The sequence below is a fragment of the Mesoplodon densirostris genome, chromosome 1 (assembly GCF_025265405.1).
Source record: "Mesoplodon densirostris isolate mMesDen1 chromosome 1, mMesDen1 primary haplotype, whole genome shotgun sequence".
NCBI lineage: Eukaryota > Metazoa > Chordata > Mammalia > Artiodactyla > Ziphiidae > Mesoplodon > Mesoplodon densirostris.
The window spans coordinates 27,913,476-27,927,985 of NC_082661.1; the positions used below are offsets into that span (position 1 = coordinate 27,913,476).

Below are 14,510 nucleotides of genomic sequence, written 5' to 3' on the forward strand. Positions count from 1 at the left end.
TGTGTGTATGTGTATCTGTGCATGCTTGGTGAATGCCCATGCACACTGAGAGATTTACTGGAAATGGAGGAAGTCACCTGGCAAGACAGTTGGGCATAGGTATTAGGAGCATCACTCTAGAGAGAGCACCTTATAGAAGCATTTTTGTGAACACTTTGTTAAATAGCTAATGGGTTCTTAACTAGGTCACACTCACCTGGAGTCTCTTCTCTTGTTTAATAGTCTGTGAATCCTTATATTGTGAAGCTGTCTATTGTGGATGATGAAGCCACGCTCAATGTGAGTATCTGGATCCTTGTGTATTGTTTTAATTACTTGCCTTTGGTGGCCTTACTTTTAGTAGATATTTAGAACAGAGAGTAGAGAGCTATTGTGTTAATTTCATCTGGCTATAAAGAGGGAATAGGTATTTCTTTTTAGAGCATCAGTGCTACTGTCTTACTGTTTTCTATTTTCTCATCATGGAAGGAAGGTGTGAGGGGATATTTGCTTGCTAATCATGATGAAATGGTCAGTTATATTTCATGTTGTAGTGTGCTGAGGTTGATTATCCTACAGAGTCAAGAAGTTACATTTCCAAGAATAAGATTTAGATGGTATGTCAAATCACCATAATGTACACTTTAAATATCTTACAATTTTGTGTGTCAATTATACCTCAATAAAGCTGAAATTAAAAAAAAAAAGAAGGCTTAGATGACTAAATGTTGTGAGATTTCTTCTTGTAGAACCAGCCAGATTATATTTATAGCCTGCCTTGGTGAAGCTGAAACCTGGAGGATGATATATATCTGCTACATATATCCATGGAGGTTTGGGAAATAACATCTGATCTCTGAATATAGGGAGGAAGAAGATGTCCAGGTGTCTGGCTTTATTTTCTTTCCATCTTGCCCTCTTCATTCTTCTAATTTCTCTTCTGAAAAAAAAGCATACATGATTCATCCTTGTGGCCTTAATTGATCTTTGTGATACGCTTAGCAGTTTCTAGGGGGAAAGTTGATAAATTACTTTAATATTTATTGGATGCTTCTTCCCATTACATTCCTCTTTTCCTGTGCCCTGAGAGTAGCTTGTCTTTGTTTTTTAAAATAAATTTATTTATTTATTTATTGTTGGCTGCATTGGGTCTTCGTTGCTGTGCACGGGCCTTCTCTAGCTGCCGTGAGCAGGGGCTGCTGTTCGTTGTGGTGTGCGGGCTTCTCATTGTGGTGGCTTCTCTTGTTGTGGAGCACGAGCTCTAGGCGTGCAGGCTTCAGTAGTTGTGGCATGCAGGCTCAGTAGTTGTGGCTCGTGGGCTCTAGAGCACAGGCTCAGTAGTTGTGGCGCATGGGCTTAGTTGCTCCGCGGCATGTGGGATCTTTCTGGACCAGGGCTCGAACCTGTATCCCTGCATTGGTAGACAGATTCTTTTTTTTTTTTTTTTTTTAAGTCAATGTTGGGGAAGCAACAACAGGTTCTTCTTCTTTTTTTAAAAAAATTAATTAATTAATTAATTTTACTTTTGGCTGTGTTGGGTTTTCGTTGCTGCGCCCAGCCTTTCTCTAATTGTGGCGAGCCGGGGCTACTCTTCGTTACGGTGGGCAGGCTTCTCATTGTGGTGGCTTCTCTTGTTGCGGAGCATGAACTCTAGGTGCGCGGGCTTCAGAGGTTGTGGCTCACGGGCTCTAGAGCACAGGCTCAGTAGTTGTGGCGCATGGGCTTAGTTGCTCCGCGGCATGTGGGATCTTCTTGGACCAGGGCTCGAACCCTTGTCGCCCGCATTGGCAGGTGGATTCTTAACCACTGCACCACCAGGGAAGTCCCTGCACCTTCATTTAACGTGGGACTCATTGCCACTTTTATTATGGGTTGTTTTAGAGACATTCGAGAGCTTTTTGTTTGAAGATTCTAACTCACTCTTTTCTTTTGAGGTGAAAATGATCCCAGTGAAATTGTCAGTGGTCTGAGCTGGTCTGTTTCATCCCTTGTTACTCTATTTTAATTGTATCTGGAACCCTTAAGTAAGATAATTAGATAAGAAAAATCTTTCCAAAGAAGTTCCTTTTGATCCTTTGACAATGTCTCTCAGAATTCCTGTCCTGTTGCCTACTTTCAGGTAGAACTTCTTGGGCTTGGACCATGGCGCTGTAATTAGTGTTTTCCGTGGTCTAGTCATAGTATCGCCAACAGCCCCTTATTTCACCTGTGCTATCTTTTTTCTCTCTAGGGAATGGGGCTTGTGATTGCTCAAGCTTTATCTGAGTATAACAGGTAAGTCCACCTTTCCAGAAGGGAAGGGTCTAATTTTCGTTTGAATTGGTTGAGTAGGAAACAGGTTTGTTAAGAGTTCTTGGGTGAACGTCTCTTACCTATCCTAGAAGAGTATTTAGAGGTACAACTGCTGGCAGATGCATTTATCCTAGCTGGGCTTGATGGCTTTAGCAGCAGTTGTTTTTAACACTGGGGAGAAGTAGCCACCATGTTAGTGTCCATCTTTTGTTTAAGCAACTCTTATATTCAAACATTCTTATGCAACCTTTGGTATTTTATTGCAGAGCATTTTAACTAGTTTTCCAGCCATAAGCAAGCTCTTCCATTTAGCCCAATGTATCATATAAATACCGTTTTCTATGTAAAAAAGGTTGTGAAACACTGCTTTTTGTATGCTTAAAAAAAAAGAAAAGAAAGCACTGAATTAGTTCTAGTTTGACAGATACTTCTTTTTCATCAGTAATCAACTGCAGCTTCCTAGAGTCCCTGTCTGTTCTGGGGGCTCTTTTCATTGATGCTTGCTTTCCCTCTTGCTGGGGATGGGGAAGGATTTGGTATTCAGTGAATGGAAACCAGAAGTGTATCTAATCCTGGCAAGAACCAGGCAGGATCCTTCTTACTCCCTTCCAGACTTGCCTTATACACAATTGGGTACTGGGATTTCAAATCTGTCCCATCTCCGCAAATAGTTTAGCTCACAGATTTCCCTCCTTTTCCTTCAAAAACAAACAAGATTTTCACTGTTACAGCCTTAATTTTACTGTCACACTTTTCAAGTAATAGTCTGTTTGGGAAATAACTGGATCAGCCATATGTTAGAGCAGTTTCACACTTTTGCAGCTTGCTTTCTAAGACTCTCCCGAAGTAGCTGGGCATTTTGGTACACACTACCTCAAGAGCAGATGGGTGCCTCTTAGCTTGCAGGAGAAACTGCAGTGGCTGGGTTGTCATAACGCTTTTGTTTTTTGGAGTCAGTGAATTCTGCAAATGAGCTGCTCTGATTACCACTTAGTATGCCAAGGACAAAGACATGTGATAAATAATACTAAAGTTGAATTTAGTTATTTTTGTTCAGGCAGTATAAAGACAAGGAAGAAGAACACCAGGGCGGTTTTTTCTCTGCTTTAACAAATATGGTAAGTCCTACTTGTTTTTTCTCTCCTGCTCAGAAATATATGAGATCTGCAGGGGTAGACAAATTTAGACTCAGACGTTTATTTATTTATTTATTGCGGTACGCGGGCCTCTCACTGTTGTGGCCTCTCCCGTTGTGGAGCACAGGCTCCGGACGCGCAGGCTCAGCGGCCATGGCTCACGGGCCCAGCCACTCTGCAGCATGTGGAATCTTCCCGGACCGGGGCACGAACCCGTGTCCCCTGCATCAGCAGGTGGACTCTCAACCACTGCGCCACCGGGGAAGCCCCAGAAGTTTATTTATTTATTTTTTCTAATATTTATTTATTTGGCTGCCCTGGGTCTTAGTTGTGGCATGCAGGCTCTAGTTTCCTGACCAGGGATTGAACCCGGGCCCCCTTCATTGGGAGCGTGGAGTCTTAATCACTGGACCACCAGGGTTAGAATTTTTTTTTTTTTCAAATTAATCAATTTTTTAAAGATTACAAAAACAAAACCAAAACAAAAAAAAATGTTCATATTAAGCCAGACTTTTGCTTCCTAAAGAGTTGGCTTTGTTTGAGGACTGATGCTATGGAACACAGAATAGGAGGATTTAGATCCAAGTCCAGCCCTGAGTGATCCTTGGCTGTCTGCAGTGGCCCCTTCATCTCTTGTAGTTGGTCCTGGAGTCGAGGGATTGGTGCAGTGATCTGAGCCACTCATCTAAAGGCTTAAGGTCTGGGCTGAGAGGTCCATAGTTTAGGAAAGTTATTGGTTCAGTTTGCAAGACTCCTGAGCAAGGTATCTCAACCTTAGCACAATAGGCATTTTAGGCCAGATAATCTGGGACTGATTTTTAAGAGATAAATCTAGGAGTCTTGGAACTTAGATTCAGAAAGTCTGTCTTCTTGGGCATTAGTATTCAAGTAATCAGCCCTAGAGCAAGACATTTTGAGTTCATTGCAAGAAACAGCAGTCCCCCCATCTTGTCCCCCAAAAGGCAACTTTTCCCCCACAATATCTATGCCTTCCTCATTCTCAGAGCCTACTGTCAAGGAAAGGACTTGATAAACTCTTTAACTCTGAAGCACAATGGATAATCCCTCAGATGTCAGAGCAGTGTGAGTGCTGTATTGGTGTCTGATTAGATGAATTAGATATAATTATATTGCTCCCAGGGACCTTTGCCTTCTAGCCAAGAAGAAAAAGTTTTCTACCAAATAAATGAAGCTCCAGCTGCATGGTTTTGGGCATCAATAAGTAGGTGGAAAAGGTATTCTTAGATGGATGGGCATCTATCTCAGTGCCTCTGATATCACACATATTGGAGGCAATCTACTCCATTTACTTATTCAGCTGCCCTAGCTAGGACACAAACAAAAGGTTTTATGATGTAAAAGATGGACAGTAGGTTTCATTTAGACAGTTCTGGTCTGAAACCCAGATATTGCCCCAAAGATGGCTCTGTGTTGGATGAACAGCCTGCTTTCCTTGTTCTTTGTGAGTTAGTTCCTGACTTCAAATAAGCAAATTCAAGGACAGATGCAAAGTGATGAGGATGTTTAGGTTGTCGTTTACTTGTTGTCAGTGGTTACTAAACTTACGCATTAAAAAGGAGAGCTGGACAAAAGTACTGGGATTGTTTTTTTGTTTTTTTAAGTCCCTTTAAGTAAAGACAAGTTAGGGAGCTCTCATTGTTTCATTTATTACTTATGATTATTTTAAGATCTTCAAAGTGAGCTGGTTTCGTTGTGTGTGACTGGTGGGCCAGGGTTCCAAGCAGCTTGTTTTTTGACTGATTAAAGGCTTGTAGGCACAGAGCACCTCTCACGTTTCCCTGCTATATAACTCTGCAATTCCCCTTTTCTTCCACAGGTGGGCAGCATGTTCATAGCAGATGCCCATGAGAAAATCTCAGTGCAGTAAGTGGCTGACGTTCTTGTGCGGTGACTTGAACATTAGTGTGGGCTCTCTCACTGGATATGAAAGTGTGAAACATTACCTCTGCTAATCTTTTACAGATTCAAACTTTTTTGGTGATTTATCAACTGTTTCTTGAGTTTTGAACAATAACGGAACCTTAGAAAACTCTGCTTCAGTCACATGTATTGAGCCCCAAGAAGCTGAAAAACTGTTCCCAGCTGTCTCTGGAATTAAATGAAAGAGGGCTTGGTGTCTGAGCCAGTTAAAGACTTAACTGGATTGGGGTGGAAAAGCGAGAGGGGGGAAATAGTGAATGAAGTAGATAAGAACTAGTTCTAAGGAATTAAAGTTAAAGCTCTGACTGTATACCCTTTACATAAGCCCCAAAAGGAAATAAAGGGAGTATTAGAAACTCAAAGGGATTTATAATGAGGAGCTGGAGTGAAATCTTATCTTGAGGGTTATACTCTTTTAACTTCATTATAAGAGACTCTCCAATTTGTTCTCTTTTTCTTTAGAACCAACGAGGCCATCCTTCTGGCACTTTACGAAGCTGTTCATTTAAATCGCAACTTTATCACAGTGTTAGCCCAGGTTGGTTATGTTAAAAACTTCAATTCTTTTTCTCCCTGAATTTCATACAGATTCACTCCGTTGAAAAGCCTATCTGGCTGTGCCATGTAAACCCTACTTTGCATTGGTGAGTGGTAGTTATAAAGAGTTGCATCAGTTGCCTTTGCTTCATGCTCTCCTCAAATATGTATGTTTCCATCTGGTGCTGAAATGGATCTGATAACATGCAAAGTTAATGGTCTTGACCAGTGTACTGATTTTGCTAACCAAATGAGTTGAGATTACTTCATTTTGCTCACCGGAAATCCCTTGGTATTATCTGCCCATATGGATGTATATAACAGGCTTTCTGCTTTCTAAACCTTTGTGGAATTACAACCGGAGATAAAATAGGCCACGTCACTTATCTTATTATCTTACCCATGTCCAAAGAAGAAGAGTACAAAATATATTGTGCAGTGTAAGGTTAGCTGTTAACCAAAAAAAAAAAAAAAGTTTACAAATACTGAAAGCAGAAAGTCGTAGAATCCTGAGTGCTGGATCACTTGCCTAGGGGATAGCCTCAGTAGTTGGTACAGAAGAGAACTTAAATAGGTTGAAAACTTGAGTGATGCTCATGAAAGCTGTCTTAAAAAATTGATAAAGTGTTTTTATTTTAAAGCCAGACTGTTTAGAATATGTATGAAGGTTTCTTTTCTTTTTTTTTTTTTTTTGCGGTATGCGGGCCTCTCACTGTTGTGGCCTCCCCCGTTGCGGAGCACAGGCTCCGGACGCGCAGGCTCCGGACGCGCAGGCTCAGCGGCCATGGCTCACGGGCCCAGCCGCTCCGCAGCATATGGGATCCTCCCAGACCGGGGCACGAACCCATATCCCCTGCATCGGCAGGCGGACTCTCAACCACTTGCGCCACCAGGGAGGCCCTGAAGGTTTCTTTTAAAGGAAAGTTTGCTTATGCTTTTTTCTCAAAGGGCAGATCCACTGAGTTTCAATAACAAAAGAAATAAGGTCAAAAAGCAGTGTGCTGGTTTGAGGGTCTGGCTAAGAGGGACTTATCATTTTTCATGACTGATAACATGAGACTTTACCCACTATTCTCAGGGTGTTCCTTGTCTGCTCTTTGAATTCTATAACTGATTTTAAAGGAAGAAGTGAGATGGGTAAAATCTGGTAAAGTTGTTGGGGAAGAGAAAGGAGTAGCCACCACTCAGCCCAATTTTCAAGAGCTGATGTTGGCAGGGATGGCTAAGGAAGGTAAGGGAAAGAGGAGTCATCTGTTTTGGTCCCCAGTGGATGTCTCGCCCATGTCTCTGCCTCCCAGCCCCACATGCTCTTGTTTGTTGTGAAATGGGAAGGCTGCCCTCTGCATAGCTCTTTTTATAGTACCTGTTATCTCCTTGGCTCACCTGCATTTATTAGTCAACTATGTGGTCATTAGAACAGTCTGTAGATATGTTTTAGGTTGATCTGATAAGAATAGTCCCTTCTCAGATAGGTTCAAATAGGACAGAAAGTGCCCTTTTGTGTGTGTGTGGAATAATTCTGTATATTTGTTTATCCCAGTTGTTTTTTTTTTTTTTTTTTTTACGCTGGCCTCTCACTGTTGTGGCCTCTCCCGTTGTGGAGCACAGGCTCCGGACATGCAGGCTCAGCAGCCATGGCTCACGGGCCTAGCCGCTCTGCGGCTTGTGGGATCTTCCCAGACCGGGGCACGAACTCGCATCCCCTGCATCGGCAGGCGGACTCTCAACCACTGCGCCACCAGGGAAGCCCCTATCCCAGTTTTTTATTCATATGGTTCTGCAGAAAAACTTACGTAATGGGAACTTAGTTGCTTAAAGAAAACTAGCCTGCAGAGCGTCTCATTAGAGTTTAGCAAGCATCAACAGTAATCAGGTACTCATAGGAACTAAATGTAGAAGCAGTCCCTCCTCAGTGAGCTTTCTGTCTAATTATGAGGCCAGGAATACCAGAAAGGATAAGCAGAGGATACCCAGAACTGGATTTTCTCTTTCTTACCCTTATCTGTGCTCTTGTTCAGAGTCATCCAGAAATGGGCTTGGTGACAACCCCCGTCGGCCCTGCTCCAGCAACCCCAGCCACACCGCTGGGGACCACGCCGCCCTCCTCTGATGGTAAGTCCACCATCTCCTTTGTTTTGTGGACGAATATGATCTTGAAACTTTAGGGGTGAGCATAGTTCTTTTGGGTTTTTTTTTTTTTTTTTTTTTTTTTTAACAAAAAGCACAATTGTTAATTCTTTTGCTTAAGAAATTATCTGAAGAACTGTCCTTCAGGGTTCATGAAGCTCCAAAGAAAAGTCTGGAAAAGAAAGTCAAGTGCTTTTTTCTGTAAAGAAGCTACATAACTCCAGCTTGTCCTCCTTAGCGAATGGTTGTAGAAGCATAGAATGCTAGATTTAAAAGGGACCTTAGAGGTCAGTGATGTCTGTCCTGCCAAACTGTCAGGGTACTTGTGAGGCTCAGATGAGATGTTTTATGAATATCTCACTGAAATAAATGTAAAATAGTAATATTATCTCTTGTTATCATTTGACAAATGAGGGAATTGAGGCCAGAGAAATAAGAGGTTTGCCTAAGGTTAGTGAGAGTTGAGACTAAAAACCACAACATGGATCAGGGCTGGGACCATGCCTGTTTTGTTTACCACTAATTGCCCAGCACAGTGCCCGGCATGGTCACTGCTTAGTAAATATTTGTTGAATAAATGGATGAGAAAATGAACCTGGGATTTGCTCACTGTTATGTGTCTGCCAGGTACACCCAGTTAAAAAATGACTAGTGGATAATAATTGGGAGTTTGCTGGGTATTTAAGACTTCCCTCCCTAAAAAAATAACAAAAAAATCTCCACTTACCACTGGCACTTAAGAAAAGGGTAACAGAAAAGAAATAATGAATTTTGCCTGATAGACTTTGTGTCAGCCTGAATTGGTTCTATTGTCAGCTGAGTGTGTTTGATGGAATAACTTAACCTAAAAATAATCTTCATTAATATTTGATGTTTTGCCTCAAATGTTGACCTCATTTTGGGTAAAGAAGTACAGGAAATCTAACTTTGATCCTTTCTTTGTGCCTCCCTCCTGTCTGTATGTGACATGACCGTCTTTGATCTGTTTTTTCTCCTTCAAAGTTTCATATAACACCTGTGGCATTAGCATTTCAAGGTAATACAAGCATTATTGGTACAAAAGCATGACTGGGAGGTGCCACTGATATTCAGGTCTATGGCAGCAAATTGGATCTGTTTAGAATTGAAAGTCAAATTCCAAAATACAGGTTTCCCCTGCTGTCTGAAAGTAGAGCTCTCATATGAAACCTTCTGTAAGCCGAAAAGGCGTAAAGCAAAGAAGCAATTACCTGAGGACACATCTTGCTAACAGGTTTACAAAGGAAATCTAGATAAAGCACAGATGCTCACAGACACAGTTTAAAGCTGTGGTGGCTTGATACTTAGATGCTGCGTGTAGCTCCTGGGGAAGGAATTTGGTGGTGCCACTCTCAACTGCCTGGGATGCTCGCTGCCTCTGTTACAACTTGCTACAAAACAAATGCTGAACACGATTTTCATTTTTTGCCTTTTTTCTTTCTTTCTCCCCACCGCCCCCAACTCCTGTCTCTTGTTACATTCATTTCTAGTTGTTAGTAGGTGGTAGGATTTTTTTTTCTACTTTTCATCGTCTAAATGTGAGGGGAAAAAAATGGAACGTGTATACTTTCTTTAAATTTTTTTTCAGTTTTATTGAGGTGATTTGATATGCATATACATTGTGAGAGAATTCCCCCCATCTGTTTAATGAACACATTCAGTACCTCACATATTTATCTTTTTATTTTTTGGAGGAGGTGAGAACATTTAAGTTCTACTCTCTTAACAGATTTCAAATACAACATGGTGTTATCAACATAGTCCCCATATTTTACATTAGATCTCCAGATTTTATTAATCTTACAACTGAAATTTTGTACCCTTTTACCAACTGCTTTATATTTCCCCCACCCCTAGCCCCTGGCAACCACTATTCTACTCTCTGCTTCTATAAGTTTGACTATTTTTTTTTAGATTCCACATGTAAATGATGCAGTACAGTATTTGTCTTTCTCTGTCTGACTTATTTCACTATGAGTAATATTCTCTAGTCCATCCATGTTGCTGCAAATGGCAGAGTTTCCTTCTTCCTTGTGACTGAATAATATTCTCTTGTATATATATATATATATATGATATCTTCTTTATCCATTTATCTGTAGATGAACACAAGCTGTTTCCATATCTTGGCTACTGTGCATAATGCTGTAATGAACACGGGAGTGAAAATATCTCTTTGATATCCTGTTTTCATTTCTTTTGTATATATACCTAGAAGTGGGATTGCTGGATCATATGGTAGTTCTGTTTTTAATTTTTTGAGGAACCTTCATACAGTTGTGGTTACACCGATTTACATTCCAATCAACAGTGCACAAGGGTTCTTTTTTTTCCACATCCTCACCAATACTTGTTATCACTTGTCTTTTTTTTTTTTTTTTTTGGGGGGCTATGCGGCTTGTGGGATCTCAGTTCCCCGACCAGAGATTGAACCTGGGCCTTCTGCAGTGAAAGCGCAGAGTCCTCACTGCTGGACTGCCAGGGCATTCCCTCACTTGTCTTTTTTTTTTTTTTTTTAAATTAATTAATTAAAAAATTGTAGTATAGTTGATTTACAATATTACATAAGTTTCAGGTATACAAATAGTGGTTCACAATTTTTAAAGATTATACTCCATTTATAGTTATTATGAAATATAGGCTGTAATCCCTGTGATATATCCTTATAGCTTATTTAGTTTATATAGTAGTATGTACCTCTTAATTCCCTAACCCTATTCTGCCCCTCCCCACTTCGCCTTTTCTCTTTGTTCCTTTTTTTAAAAAAATTTATTTATTTATTTATTTATTTATGGCTGCGTTGGGTCTTCGCTGCTGCCCGCGGGCTTTCTGTAGTTGCAGGGAGTGGGGGCTACTCTTCGTTGCAGTGTGCAGGCTTCTCATTGCGGTGGCTTCTCTTGTTGCGGAGCACGGGTTCTAGGCGCGTGGGCTCCAGTAGGTGTGGCTCGTGGGCTTAGTTGCTCCGCGGCATGTGGGATCTTTCTGGACCAGGGCTCGAACCCATGTCCCCTGCATTGGCAGGCAGATTCTTAACTACTGCGCCACCAGGGAGGTCCCGCTTTTTTCCTTAAAAGTGGAAATTCTCTTTGGATTTCTTTCCATTAGCGAGAACAGATACTAATGTAGGTTTTTCGTAAAGGTGAAGTGGCTTATGTAAAAATGAGCTTTCAAAAAGTGGGGCACGCCTGTATCTTAATGAGAAGGAACATGTAGCAGGATTGCCTACTTGTCTCTGCTTATTCAGGTCACCAAATATCCCAACGGAAATACTGATCTTTCTCTTTAACGATGCAGCCTGCCTGGTTACCATGGATATCAAAAGGCGTGTATGTAGGTGCATGCGTGCGTGCGTGTGTGTGTGTGTGTGTGGTGTGTGTGTGTGTGTTTATCTGAGTTCCATGTAATGTTGGGGTTTGGATGCTTCAGAGAACTGCCTTTCAAACTGTTCATTGGGAACACTTCCACCCACACACTTGATTATGCAATGGCAGGATTTGTGCTTACTTACCTACAACCAGTGAGCTTTTATTTTTTCTAGTGGGAAGATTGGAGTCAGCCCACTTTCAAATGACTGTCTCCCTTGACAAAGGCTGCTGGGAAGAATTATGAAGCCAAAGATCAAGGAATAAACTCTTCCTTAGGAAGGAGATTTTAATTTGTGAGGGATTTTATTCTATCTCTTCTGTTTTGTTCTTTTTCTTCTCTCCTAACTCATTTCCTTTCTGTACGAATCTAAGTATTATAACCCTGTTTTCAAGTTTTGGTTTTCAATTGGTTTTTAATATAACTGATGCTCAGTAGCCTAGTTATATTTAAAGGTATGTCACTGGAGCCATTATTTTTTAAAAGCCAGCAGTTTAGCTGTAACATTTGTTCTCAGTTCAGACTTGACATTTGACAGCTCAGCCTTGGCATGAGAGGACTTTCCGGTAAACTAAAAATACATACACTTCTATATTTCTACATATTATATAAGGCAGTTTTTTAGTTATTGCTGTGTTTGAGTGGGGAAAAAAGTCCCACTAACCAGCTAGATGCCTCTTTGTATTGGACAAAGGAATGATTATGGGCTCTGAGCTTCAGAATAGGCTGTAGATTGAAATGACAGTCTCAGGTCATTAACCCATAACATGAATTAAGACCTTTTAGTCTTTCAACATAAATATATATTTGTCTTTTATTAGTTCTTGGGGGCTGAACTGTGGGAAAACAGCCAAGGGTTAGGCATGCTAATTTCTCATAACGCTTTTTGCTGTGCTTGCTATGTATTTTGGATCCATAATATGCAAATGTTTCCCATTGTTAATAAATGTTCTCTGTATAGATCGTAATAACTCCAGGGGGATTCATTATGGTTATGAATACATATTATGAATAATATCCCAAACTCAGCTGAGTCTTCGTAGGTGAAAATATAACAGAAAGCTATAGATTCTAGTTTGTCTGGGCTATCGTGAGCTTCCTTTTGCTTATATATTATGTCTTCGACAGTGTAAAAGTACTTAACAAGATGTCTGAGTCTCGTGTAAAGTATTAGAAACTTGGGAAATCTATATTAGGGCTGTCCTTTGTGGGTCAGCCTTAGTCTGGTCCCTTACTGTTCACTGGGACTGTGACACAGAGAATGTGAGTAGGGGTAGTTTCTCTTGGAAACATCAAGCAGCTGGTTATATAAAACTCTGTCCCAATCAGTAATGTCCACCTATCTTTAGTCTGGTATTCCTTTTCAGGTTCCCTTTCAAGTGGGGAAGGGATTAAAAAATAGTATTTGAATGTAGTTCTGCCTTAACTTTTTTTCCTTTCCATCTTGGGTATTTCCAGCCTAAAGCCTTATTCTCAAAATTGAGCAATATTTCTCCATATTAGGAATGAATTGTCATTTATTTTAAGCAGTAGACTCATCAAAGCAAGACTCATTTATATTCAGTACAGCTCTTTCACTTAGGTACAAATTAAATTGCTTTTAAGAAGGGCCTTGAACCCTTTTGGATTACTTGGGGCTAGAAAGTGGAATCAAAATACCTTTCTTAGGATGTTGAGAGAAAAGCACTGTTCTGGAGACTGGCATTCTTAGGTAGGAGAGAAGGGCATTGGGCTTAATCTTGGGGGTAGGAAGGGCTGTAGAGGCCTAGGAAGACTAGATAAAGGTTTTATGATAAGCACTCGGTCTTTCCTCTGTTGTGTAAAAAGATTATTTCGTGATTTCCTTGCCTGCTGGCAAGTTGGCTGTCTGTATAGGTAGAAGTGTTAGATGGAATATGTTATAGGCTAAATGCATTTCATCTGTTTTATTCCAGTTATAAGTTCTGTGGAACTCCCACTGGATGCAGATGTACAGACCAGTAATCTACTGATAACCTTCTTAAAGTATAGCTCGATTGTCATGCAGGACACCAAAGGTAAGGCATGCTACTTTGGGGGCTCAGGAAGCAGGAGGTGGCAGGTAGCTGCTTAGCTAGAGCAAGGGGCAGCATTAATACTTTGAAGCTTGGACAAGATGAACCATTGGGACCTCCTGTGCAAGGTGATGGTCCTGATTACTGGCAAACAGTGATTTCTTATTGCCAGATGACAATTAGATGGTGTTGGGGAAACCTGGAGCTGGAGGGGGAGTGCTCCAAAGTAGAACAGGAAAAAAATTGATCTCTACAAAAACTAGCAAGTCTTCTTAGCAGATTTTGGTAAGTGGATGCAGACTCTTGTGCGTGGGAAGTGAGGGGATTAGCATGTTTCAGGGAATTCCCTTTTGAGGACAAGAACTGAAAACATCAGCTCATAGTGAGAATTAGGACTGTTGTACAGAGTACGGTAGGAAGAGGTGCAATTCAGAGGGACTGTGTTCTTTAACACTTAAAACAGGTGTGTCAGTACTCATCCTTGAAATGCAGAATGGAAGTGGGAGAGAAATAGGTATTAGAAAATTTTGAGTTTACTCTGTCTAGTGTCCTGTTCTTCCTCTGTTGATGATTTTTCTATGATCTTTTAATCGGTGGTAGGGTAGTGGAATAGTTGGGCTAGAAGAAGGGATTGGGAGGAAGCCCAGCAAATTCTGTCCAGTATATACATCTCAGGTTTTTTTTTTTAAACCTAGTTTTTTCTTTATACCAGATTTATATGTTTACAATTTTTATTTATTTATTTCTATTATACTTTTTATTGTAGTAAAATTTACCATTTTAACTATTTTTAAGTGGCACTAAGTACGATCCCATTGTTATGCAACCATTACTACCATCCATCTTTAGAGCGCTTCATCTTGTGAAACTAAAACTGTACCCATTAAAAACTTATTCCCTATTCCTCACATTCTCCCCTTTTCCCAACCCCTGGCAACCACCATTCTGCTTTCTGTCTCTTTGGATTTGACTACCTCATATAAGTGGAATATATCCCAGTTTTAAGTTTCTCTGGAAATGAGCCTTTTATTTCATGGTAACACTGAGGTAGCATTTTTCCTCCAAATTTTTTTTTTTTTTTTTT

General features: G+C 40.6%; 1 protein-coding gene across 5 annotated transcripts in view; it reads left to right on the plus strand.

Moving 5' to 3' along the window:
* The window catches only part of ARMH3 (armadillo like helical domain containing 3), a 188,008-nt gene that overhangs the window by 36,778 nt on the left and 136,720 nt on the right, over nucleotides 1-14,510 (plus strand). For all 5 annotated transcript variants that reach the window (XM_060100473.1, XM_060100467.1, XM_060100463.1 and 2 more), the window contains exons 9-15: nucleotides 223-279; nucleotides 2,210-2,253; nucleotides 3,329-3,389; nucleotides 5,245-5,291; nucleotides 5,811-5,886; nucleotides 7,904-7,997; nucleotides 13,328-13,429. In XM_060100473.1, the coding sequence (XP_059956456.1) occupies nucleotides 223-279; nucleotides 2,210-2,253; nucleotides 3,329-3,389; nucleotides 5,245-5,291; nucleotides 5,811-5,886; nucleotides 7,904-7,997; nucleotides 13,328-13,429 (481 nt within the window). The remainder of the gene's footprint in view (nucleotides 1-222; nucleotides 280-2,209; nucleotides 2,254-3,328; nucleotides 3,390-5,244; nucleotides 5,292-5,810; nucleotides 5,887-7,903; nucleotides 7,998-13,327; nucleotides 13,430-14,510) is intronic.